Below are 11,436 nucleotides of genomic sequence, written 5' to 3' on the forward strand. Positions count from 1 at the left end.
ATGTACAGGGGTAACACAAAATACATTTAGTTTTTAATGTGGATCGTGGTTAAAAAAAACTTTGCAAGCCACTGCTGTTGAGAGAATAATGAACCTTAACCTTCTTTGTAGTAAGAATGTGAATTTCTGAGCCCAAGTTCAAGTCTCTGAGTTCAGGAATCTGCATTTTTAACAGGTAACTGATGCAGATGGCCCTAGACCACATGTGGACTACTGTGCTCTGTGAACTCAAACCTGTCCCCAGGACCCAACTCATCCAGTGCTTTTCAATACTGGGGGCTAGGGTGCGGTATGGAATGCCCTCAGGAGGAACAAATCCAACCCCTCATTTTTGTGGAGGCAGTAAAGGATGATTTGGAAAAGCATAATTAATATCACTCTACTGTTATATTGGGCAGGAATCCTATTTTGCTATTTATAACAGGGCAGTGGATTTTTTTTTTCTACCTGAAAAGTGGGGGGAGGAGGAGGGACATGTACTTTTTGTCCACTTAGCAGCAGACTGTATCTGTTTGGTTCAAGGACGTGCTTTATATAGGTAAGCACTCAAGCACATGTTGAATGAAAGAGACAGAAATCCTGAACTGAGCAGACAGAGAGTTATAAGTGGTCCCTCTCCAAGTTGCTGTCACTCCCAAAGCCTGTTTTTTTTTTTTTTAATTTTTCAAGTAATCTCTACATCTAACATGGGGCTCGAACCCATAGCCCTGGGATCAAGAGTAACAAACTCTACCATCTGAGCTGGCCAGGCGCTCTCCAAAGCCCGGTTCTTCATAGATTTTAGGGACTTCTTGAAAGAAGGGGAGTCCAGCAAACAATCCCCTGAATCTGAGCTTACTCAGTAACATTATAGGGAATAATGCCCATCCTCATCTTTTTTGTCTCAGAAGAGTAGCACTCAAGCCACAGAATAAAACTTACAGTTAAGCCTACCAGAGAACACATACAATGTGTAATCAATAAATGCATAGTATTTACATATGACAAGATCTCCTACTATGTCAACTGACTTACATATACTACCTCTAATTCTTGAAAATAACCCTGCAAGGCAGCTATTGACCTATTTTATTTATTTTTATTTATTTATTTTTTAAGATTTATTTATTTGACAGGGAGAGAGAGAGACAGCGGGAGAGGGAACACAAGCAGGGGGGACCTGATGCCCAGAGAAGCTGGCTGATTTGCCCACGGTCTCACCTAGGTAGCAGGTGGCAGTGCTGCTGTGTGTCCAATCTGAGCAACCAGCTGCTCTCAGAGGTCAGACACTGGGAACAGGGAGATGCAGTCTTCTGAGACATTACACATCAGCTACAAAATACACACACTTCCCATTTTGACGAAAACGGTCTTTAATTATAATTCAGTGGCTACTTGGGTGTTTGGCCCCTTAGTCAACTGCTGACAAGTAAAGACCAACTCCAATTCTGACTGCTGACCCTCTTTGGAGAATTGGGGTACATAAGCTACAGTGGTAAACAGCATTTTGTAGGTTGGTCAACTGAATTTCAGGGAAAAACTGATGGAAGCATATTTCAAGGGGAAGATGTGTGGTTTAGCCCTATTACTTAAGAGCTATAAACCTGTACAAAAAGATAGGTCTGGAGAGGCTGGAATCTGCCTGCCTTTGAAGAATGGCTCCACCACCACTCCTGTGACTGGAAAATTCACTTCCTCCTCGGTGCCTTTCTCTGGGTCCTAATCATTGTAGCACCTCACAGAGCCATGAAAACGAAATGAGTTCATAGGTGCCTGTCAGAAAAGAATCCTGACCAACATCCAAGAAAGCATACCCCTCCCCTGGAGTTTGCCTGGATGACCACACTGGGTGCAACCACCATTGTGTAGCTATCTGCTATCAGTAGAGTTGGAAGAGGGGCCGGCTGGCAGCTAGCGGAGCTCTTCGTGGGAAAGAAGCCTACGCTATCCGTCAGAGACCTGCACGATATCTGAGATGCTTAGAGGCACCTGGGTGGCTCAGTCGGTTAAGCGTCTGCCTTCGGCTCAGGTCATGATCCCAGGGGGGGAGTCTGCTTCTCCCCCTGCCCCTCCACCCACTTGTGCTTGCTCCCTCTAAAAATTAAAATCTTCGGAAAAAAAAAATAGTTGAGATGCTTAAAATCAAATTCTGTGCTCGTATACACCATGATATACCATGTTTAAGCAGAACAAATCTTGAAAAGCAAAAAACCGAAATACACTGTAGAAAACACTTTCAGAGGCAGTCACCATGGTATTAAAAGGGTTAAAAGTCTTGCTATCCAAGAAGTACATTCAGCAGGGTAACTGAGGGGAGTCTAGAAGAGCACTGTTGAATGCCTTTGCCTTCAACATTTAGTGCTCGCTGCACAGATAAGGCAATATAACCTATACATCTAACAGATGGCGTATTAGGGCACCTGGGTGGCTCAGTTGGTTAAGCGACTGCCTTCGGCTCAGGTCATGATCCTGGAGTCCCGGGATCGAGTCCCGCATCGGGCTCCCTGCTCAGCGGGGAGTCTGCTTCTCCCTCTGACTCTCCTCCCTCTCATGCTCTCTCTCATTCTCTCTCAAATAAATAAATAAATAAATCTTTAAAAAAAAAAAAAGATAAAAGATGGCATATTATGCTACTTTCAGACACCAGGTAACTGTGGACATATTTGTCTAAAAGCAAATTAAATCAATAGTGATAAATATAATTACATAACACCTTAAAATCAAGTTATATAAGGTCCTCAACTGATACAATCACAACTCATCATTTTTGTTCAGATTTGTGAAAACACAAACCTCTGCATCTGTTTCCTAAGCCTTCCTGCACCTCGAGCAGAGTGAAAGTTCTGTCCTCCTGGTGGTGCCCCCCGGGTGCCTTACGATGGATTCCCCCTGACAACCACACTGTGGTTTCCACAACAAGCTGCTGTGCAAGTGGTTCTGTACCCCAGGCACCAGTTAGGTCCCTGGTGACTGGCAGCTTAAACTATCTGTGGGTGGTTCCTGGGCCCTGACCTCGCCACTCACCTAGAAAGCCTGGGACTTAACCCTTTAGGACTCAGCCACTGGCAGCCTACTCACTGAGGCCTTTACCCACCAGCTGGCTGGAGCACCTCAACCTACATGTGGAGTTTAACAAATTGGGACTAGCAGGTGGTTAAATTGCACAAAAAGGCAAAAGCACAAAATCAGAAGATAGACAAAATCTAGCAGGTCAGTCCGCCCTGGAGGGCCAGAGGGCTTGCAATTTGCCTGGTTACTTGTCTTTGGGTCACGAGCTAACAGGAGAAGCAGAGCAGAAAACAACACAGATGACGTCTCTCCAGCTTAGTGTTCTTTCAACTACACCACACCATCAGATAACTTGAAGATACTATGCAAGGACCTCACAGATACTATACAGAGGGCCAAAACAAGAGAGCCTGTAGGGCGCATGGGGCAGTCCTACTGAACTAACACTCCTGATATTTAGTGCGGGCTGCATAGATAAGGCAGTATCACCTATACATCTAAAAGACAGCATATTGTAAAGCCACCATAATGACATGAAAATATACATAAAAGCACAAATTAAAATTACATCTAGTTTCTCATTAAAAAAAAAAAAAAGCCTAGAAGGGAACGTTAGCCCTGTTTGCTAACTAGTGTTTCCAATAGAGGAAAAGCACCTACTGTCCTTAGTCCTGGGATCATCATGTATTTCTAAGTTATTTGGCGTAAACACAGCCCTGTGGATTGATATTTCCTACTGACCAGCTCAAAATAGAAACCTATCCATGTACACACACTATTCTGAAAAAATTTGATCCCATCTTTAAAAAGAACCCAACTACTCTTATCTGGATTCTGATCTCTCCCCTTTGCCCATCCTACATGGATGAAAATGCCAAGCACTCTGGAACAACCTAAGCGGTTTCCCCATTTCTGCCCCAATTTCCTTTAAAAATCTTACTGCAGCAGCAGCAATGGTAGGTTGTGGCCTTCAATGGTGGGTTGATGTGGCTCTCACTAGCCTGATCTGATCTACTCCAGACTTCCACCCTTGCTCTCTAGTCTCCCTGCAGCTTCTCAGTCAGAATGGTACCTCCAAGCCTTTGCACAGCTGGCTGGCCCCATCACGTTACCTGCTCACATGAGTGACCATCCTGTACCCATCTACATAGCAACTCACTACTTGTGTCATCCTGAATCGTAGAATGTTTGACATTCCTGACCTATAGGCACTAATACGAATAGCAGCCCTAGTTAAAGTGGTAACTGAAGGGCCATCCACACAAATTTTCAAATACCCCAGACTGAGAACTCTGTTGTAGACGATAGTTGTGGAACTAGAACATTCACTCAGCAAAGTAGCATCTAGTATTTCTGGGCCTGGTATTGGAATAGACAGATGCCTGCTGGAACACTACCTTATTCTGAAGACAACCAGTGTGACATGGGGGCAGAGGGTGACCTAACATTGATCTAAGTTTTCATGGAGAGCAGCTGAAGTAATGAGAAAAACAACCACACAGCAAGAACTTCACAAAGCTAAATTTATTAAAGAAATCTCCTTAGGTATTGGGTCTTTCCCCCGTTTTGGCATTAGTATGTGGGTAGTTTCTAGGCCTTAGTGTGTGTACACAAACCACCTATGGATCTCGTTAAAAGGCAGATTCTAATTCAGTAGATCTGAAGTTGAGGCCCAAGAGTAGTAACAAACCCCCAGGTGACTGTAACCACTTTGTAGCAAGTGAATGGATGTCAACTCAAAACAAATATACTTCAGACACCAGTGTGACATCTGTTTGGAACCCATGCTTCTAACCAGGGCAGGAGGCAAGCTTTCCTGGCCCTCACCACTCTAATCTGGTTAGGGAAGTCTCCCCATTTGCTCTAGGCCCCAACATGTTTCAGAACTCACCCAGACTATCTGAGAGGTGGGACTAAAATCCAGTCAGATCACCAAACTCCCAAGAGTCCTTTTTCTACTATGCCAAGAGCTCAGGCAGTTTACTTTTAAAAATGGGGAGTCAACTCAACTGAATACACGACATGGCAGAACCAAATGAAAGGTAGACAGGTTTATATTGTTAAAATTAAATAGGAACACAAACATAAAAACATACAGGTAACAGCAAACGGCTAACAGTAAAGTACACAAGGCCAGTGATTGTATTCGAGGGCCCTTCACTTTCTACACTTCAGTTCTGAAATGCTTTAAACAAAACGAGCATAACGCGGTCTCCTCTATACAATATACTGACTCCCCACAGCAGCTAGCACCCACCAACACAAATTATGTATCTTCACCAACAATTTGTTCTGTGTATATTCCAGTTGTAGTTGTTACTGTAATTATAGAAGTTAAGACAAGTCACCGCCCCCCCCCCCCAAATGAAGCTGAACAAGAATCACTCCTTCACAAGTTTCCCTGTTTATAACATGATCGTCCTGGCCCTACTGTCAGACTGGAAAGTGAATGCACACTAATATTTTAAGTGAAACAAAAAGTACATGGTAATACATTCCAGGATTCTCCCCTTTAACCAACTGTATCTGATCTCACTGGCTAAGACTTTATTATCAGGAAGACAAAAATGTCGTATTTCCATAATAATGAAGGCACACCAAAGAGATTTCTGGGTTTTAAAATAACTACAAAGGTAGCTAACAAATTAAGAGAACCATTTAATGGCAGTGAAAAGGTGGCCCAAGAAAAACTGAACTCATTAGTCACAAGTGGGTAAATTGAACTGAATTAACATGTGCTCAAACTGTAAACTACACTGAAAACTATCAACCACTGGCCAACTACTGTGTCTAACGGCCAGAGAAATGGTGGCTTTTGAATGTCACTGGTTCAGTGACAAGAAAAGGCAAGAAAGTTCTCCTTTCACACCAAAGGAAGAGCAAACTGGTAAGAGTAACGTTTCTCATGTACCAAAATACAAAATTAACCCCTTTTGAGCACTATGTGCCTGGTCCAAGTCTAAGTATTCTGCAAGTATTAACCTTCTGAGGGCTATCACTTGCCTCCATGATACAGAAGAGAAACTGAGGCAGAGATTAACTTACTTAAGGTAACATATCAGATAAAAAGCAGGACAGGGAATCAAATCCAGGCAATTTGCCTCAAAGACCATTCTCTTCTAGGCTTATAAACTGCCTCAACAATCCTATACATTCTCATTTTAAAGAAAACGGAGTCTGAACAGTTAAACCAAAATTTAATCCCAAACATGACACACCAAAGCCTGTGACTCCCTTCATCAGACACGAGTGCTGGTATAATCTCTAGAATTGGTGAATAGAGGGGAGCCTCCTGGAACATGGGAACACTGCACCCCACCTTCACCTTTCACCAAGGCTCTATATTCACCCCAGGCCCAATCACACCCTCCCCTCTAAAATCAGTTTCCGTGTGACTACTGCACCACCACAGCCTAACCACAAGGGTGTGGGGAGCACAGGCAATGCTGCGAAGCTCAGGCTTCAATCTGCCAGGAAACACTGGCATCCAGAGGACGACAGGGTCGTTACCAGCTATTCCCATCGAAGCTTTAAGTGGCTTGAGGTCCAGGGACTTGAATATGGCCAGGCTCCTTTCACAGAACACACAACAGTAATATACATTTCACTGAAAAGTTTTTATTGGCCTTTTGGATAGAAACGGGAATTTACTTGCCAGGAAGGATGATCCCATCATACTGAAAGAGAAGAGATTTTATTTTTTCACAACAGGAGGCAACAGCAAAGATGGCAGCAATGGCTAACGTTTGAGAATTCACATCTGATACGTGAATTCAGCTCTGAACCCCACATCCCTTCTGGACTAAACAGGGAACTGGCCAGTTTTAACAACTGCTACACTGTGTTGAACTGCACTATACCTTGAGAAAAGGGGGCTCTTATTAAAGCCATATTCCTCCCCTTCCTCTACCTGCATGTATGGGGGTGGGGAGAAAGACTGACTCTGGGTGTTCAAACCACCAACCCTGGAAACCCACATTTGCCAAGGTGCCCAAATACTCTATCTTTAAAGAAACTACCCACCAAATGGTGCGGGATTTTGCACCCCCAAATCCCAACTCTATTCACCAACACCACATTCCACCAGGTCACCTGAGATAAATCAGCTTTACCTTCTGCTGGAACCAGCGCATGGCCTCCTCTTTGCTGATTCTGTGTTTGGCCCCAATGCAGCCTGTCCTGCGCTTCTTGTCTGCGATGCTGAAACCTGGCCTACCCAGCACCTGTCCCAGGAATAACCAACAGTCACCTAGCCAGCTCACAGTCAAGAGTAGACGGACAAGACTCACACATTGGAGATCTATCTTCAAGAGTCACGTGGTGGCCCAATGATTTCCAGAGCAAGAGACCCATGATCTCAGGGTCTGATAAACTGGTTAGCAGCATCCTGGACAACATACCATACTACAGGTCTGCTCTGGAGGCTGGAACTTACAGTACCTCCCCCCTTCCCTGCCCAACTTCCAATGGTAGCTAAGGAGTCTCCCTCACGGCTCCCCAGTCTCCAAAGTGCATTTTTAAAGTAATGTTAAAAAAAAAAATCTTACTATAGTATGTGCATTATAGAAAACTTAAGATTCTGAGAAGCACAAAGAAATAGTTCTTCTTCTCTTCTGCTTCAGTTCAGAAGTGCTTCTTAAAGGCTTGCTGTTCCCAAACTCCCTGTGAGCACCTAATTCTCCTTAGTGTTTGGATACTCAAATCTAGTGAGGGTGCTGCCATGACTCAGGTTCCACACTAGTCAGGACTTCCACTTTTTGCTGTGTGGTTTCATGGTTGGACAGACACATGCAGTAACACAAATGGTCATTTCTATATTGAAATCCCTACTATCCTGACTGAGCAAACAGCCACATCACCAAACTCACCAAACTTCCGTCCTCTGGATGGAAGCCACTCTATCCCCAAGGTCTAAGGGAAGGAGCTGGGAAAAGAGCGGCCTCAGTCCGGCCAACCCACACACCAAATACAGCACCATAACTCTCTCAAACTTTCAATTCAGTGGGTGGAAGAGTTCCTTCTTCCACCTCTAAGCCCTACTGGTGCTTGCTAGATCCTAGACTATAAGGTTCGCAATAGCAGGATCTTGTCCGTCTAGTTCAGTGCTGTATCCTGACCCCTGCCACAAACGAGGCACATCTTCCCAAGGGGCAGAACACAAAGGCAGACAACACTCAAAGCTTTAATCCAACACCTGAACATCAAGATAGCACACACAAAATAAAGGAGTAGCAGATCCACTCTCCTCACATGCCAAGAATAGAAATGATTAAATATTCATACCACATAGAAATCCAGGCCGTAGATACCAATGCTAGGGTCATATTTGATCCCCAGATCGATGTGCTCCTGGATCCCAAAGCCAAAGTTTCCAGTATCAGAGAAGTTATTTTTTCTTAACTCATACTCTCGCACCTAAGGAGAAAAATGCAGCAATCACACTCCTCGTCAACTCAAATCCCCCCGCAAATTCCTAGCTTAGTCCTCAACACTCAGCACCCCAGAGATGCAATTCGATATAATTTGATCCCGAACAAAATCTCATCATTTCCCCACAACACCAAATCACATCCCAACGATGATTTTCATAGAATTTTCCCAACATTTAAAAGGCATGGAAAAACCCAGAGAAATCATTAAGAATGGTTTAAGCCTTGCTGAGCGCAGGAAACCCCCTTTAGAGATTAAAAAATAATAAAAAAATAAAAATTAAAAAGCCAAGGCACCAGGGGCGCCTGGGTGGCTCAGTCGTTAAGCGTCTGCCTTCGGCTCAGGTCATGATCCCAGGGTCCTGGGATCTAGCCCCGCATCGGGCTCCCTGCTCCGCAGGAAGCCTGCTTCTCCCTCTCCCATTCCCCCTGCTTGTGTTCCTGCTCTCGCTGTGTCTCTCTCTGTCAAATAAATAAATAATCTTTAAAAAAAAAAAAAAAAAAAAAAAAAGCCAAGGCACCAAAGACAGTACATGAAGTGTAACCACCACCACTGTTATTATCTACTTGTGTTAAGTTGCCACTCTTTATTATTATCCCATGAGGGGATCAGCCTCACCTTTAGACCTTTCTCCAGGATTTCTTCTGCCTTGGCCCCACGGACTGTGCAGTGGACAGCAATCTTTTCATTTCTCCTGATACCAAAGGATCTAACCGTGTATCTAGCTGCAGGCAGGGGTAAACAAGGAGTCAGGTATCACACTCCCACTGCACTCACCTCTTACCCAGATCATCTCCGTAACTCCTAGGAGACATTAAATATCTACCCACATCCCAAATGGTGGCGTTCTAACCAGTGTCACCTACATCTGGTTTCATCCATAACACAGAAAACATATTTTTCAACTTCCAAGTCCTCAGTCATACTTAGGCAATTAAGAGCTCGAAGTGGGACACTTGGGTGGCTCAGTCGGTTAAGCGTCCGCCTTTGGCTCAGGTCATGATCTCAGGGATTGAGCCCTGGAGCCCTGGAGCCCTGTATCAGGCTCCCTGCTCAGCAGGGAAGCCTGCTTCTCCCTCTCCGTGCGTTCCCCCTGCTTGTGCTCTCTGTCAAATAAATAAATAAAATCTTAAAAAAAAAAAAAAAAAAAGTGCTCAAAGTCATAATGTCTGAGTCTCAGGATGGGCCAAGTTCACAGCCAGACTAGGCCACTAGAAAGAAATAGGATCACTGTGTTCTAAAGAAAACAAAACATTATTGAAAATAGCTAAGATTCTCTAAAGCGTTATTGTAATGTTATCCTCATATTACAGATGAAGTTCTGGGAAGTTAACTTGCCCCAAATCACAGTTGGTAATAAAAGGCAGGATCTGAACCCAAGAACTTGCCATATTCCACTATCCTAAAGCAATGGAACTTCAAAAACAAAAAAAAGGCAACAAAACAATGGTAACATCTACACTGAGCTTGGTATATAGCAGGCACTTCATAGAATCCATCTAATCCTTCACAATCTTATTAAGTATGATCATCCCCTTTAGGTAAATAACGAAGCTGAGACCCAGAAAGGCCAAAGTCAGACTAGCAGATGATGGAGCCAGGATGTGAACCCAGCTGGTCTAGGCACACAGCTCTGTTCTTAATGTAGCCTATAAATTCCAAATGTGAATCAAGCCAAATACCATTTCCTGCATTCCCAACCACATTTCTAACTTTCCCCGGAAAATCTCTACTTGGGACTAGTCCTAGCTTAATTTCTGCTAACTTAAAAACCCGGTATTCCAACACCAAACCCAATCTTGAAAGGAAGATACTTCTTGGGTAGCTCAGGAAACTGATGCTTTTAAGGGACACCAAGTGTCACTTTCAAAACGGGCACTGAACAGGCTGGACGCCAGGTAAATTAGGAAAAACGCAGGCATACGCAGCCGCCGGTCCCCTCCCCCGACTGCCACCACTCACCTTTGGAGAACACGGGCGTCTGGCCTGTGAGCTGCTCCAGCACCTTGGCTGCCCGGGTCAGTCTGTCTCCACTCTCCCCCACACAGATGTTGAGGCAGAGCTTGCGGATGCGAAGTTCCCGCATGGGGTTCTCCTTCTCACCTTGATCCTGCTGCAACAAGGGGAGCGCCGCAGTCAACACACAACCCCGCCACAGCCCCGAGTCCAGCATTAGCATACACAGCATACCTATTTCTGCTCATCCTGGCTCCTAACGAAAGCCCTAAAGGGTTTAAAAAGTATCACGGCGTTTGTGTGGGAGGCACCAAGGCAGAAGACAGCTCGGGATCTGGTTTCCTCCTCCACGCACGGAATGGGCGATCGGAAACTGAGGACAGGTATCGGGAGTTAAAGTTACAGGCAGAGGGTGAACCCCAACGGGCTCAGCGTGTAAGGTGTCGGAGCGCGTCCGCACTATAAAGCCGACGGGGGAGAAAACAGAATTTAAACTGCTGGGGAAACGGGAATCACGTGGTTCTGCGACGTCCCCCATTCCATTCCGAAGCAGCCGGGTGGCCGCGGCAGGAGGCTAGCGCCTTCCCCAAGCGGAGGAACAAGCTGAGGCTCCCTAGCCCGCGGCAAGTCTCAAGTCCCCGGGACGGGTAACAGGTCCGGACACCGTGTGCCAGCCCCTCCGTTCGCTCCACTCGCCCTCCCTGCAACCTACGGGCAGCGCTTCTGAGCCCTCCCAGCGGCTGCCCCGAGCCCGCTCCTAAGAGGGCGGAAGGGGAGTCGACAAGGTTCAGCTCTGCGCTCTCGGCCCGCATGGCTCTGCCAGTTTCGGCACGGCCAGCCTTGCGGGCTCCCCTCTTCTCGGGCCGCGGACGAGACAGCTCCCGCGGCCTCGGCCCGCCGTGGATGAAGGCGGATGAAGGGAAGCAAACCCGGGCATCAGCTACTCACCGCCATGGTGGAGAACAGGAAGAGAAAGTGAAGCTTCCGGCCCAGGGCCTTATGGGTCGGGAGGCGGGCTCTTTCCGCGGGACACCCAGAGAGCTGCGGCGGAGGAAAAGGGGT

At 45.7% G+C, this 11,436-nt stretch overlaps 1 protein-coding gene across 1 annotated transcript; it reads right to left on the bottom strand.

Annotated features, from left to right (window-relative positions):
* Positions 1–6,586: 6,586 nt before the first annotated feature.
* Positions 6,587–11,431, bottom strand: RPL11 (ribosomal protein L11). Its single transcript, XM_036089020.2, has 6 exons — positions 11,323–11,431; positions 10,381–10,531; positions 9,037–9,143; positions 8,272–8,403; positions 7,101–7,211; positions 6,587–6,665 (listed from the first exon to the last, which is right to left on the bottom strand). Exons 1-6 carry the CDS (start codon positions 11,326–11,328, stop codon positions 6,636–6,638), a joined length of 537 nt encoding a protein of 178 aa, XP_035944913.1. The 5' UTR covers positions 11,329–11,431; the 3' UTR covers positions 6,587–6,635.
* Positions 11,432–11,436: the final 5 nt, after the last annotated feature.

Source organism: Halichoerus grypus, chromosome 5 (assembly GCF_964656455.1).
Source record: "Halichoerus grypus chromosome 5, mHalGry1.hap1.1, whole genome shotgun sequence".
NCBI lineage: Eukaryota > Metazoa > Chordata > Mammalia > Carnivora > Phocidae > Halichoerus > Halichoerus grypus.

Bases quoted from the DNA above. Each gene is read 5' to 3' on its own strand.
- RPL11 (XM_036089020.2), bottom strand. The intron at 9,144-10,380 runs GTGAGTGGTGGC...CCCTGCCTGCAG, and splicing joins GACGCCCGTGTTCTCCAAAG to CTAGATACACGGTTAGATCC. The intron at 7,212-8,271 runs GTATGAATATTT...TTCCTGGGACAG, and splicing joins ACGGCCTGGATTTCTATGTG to GTGCTGGGTAGGCCAGGTTT.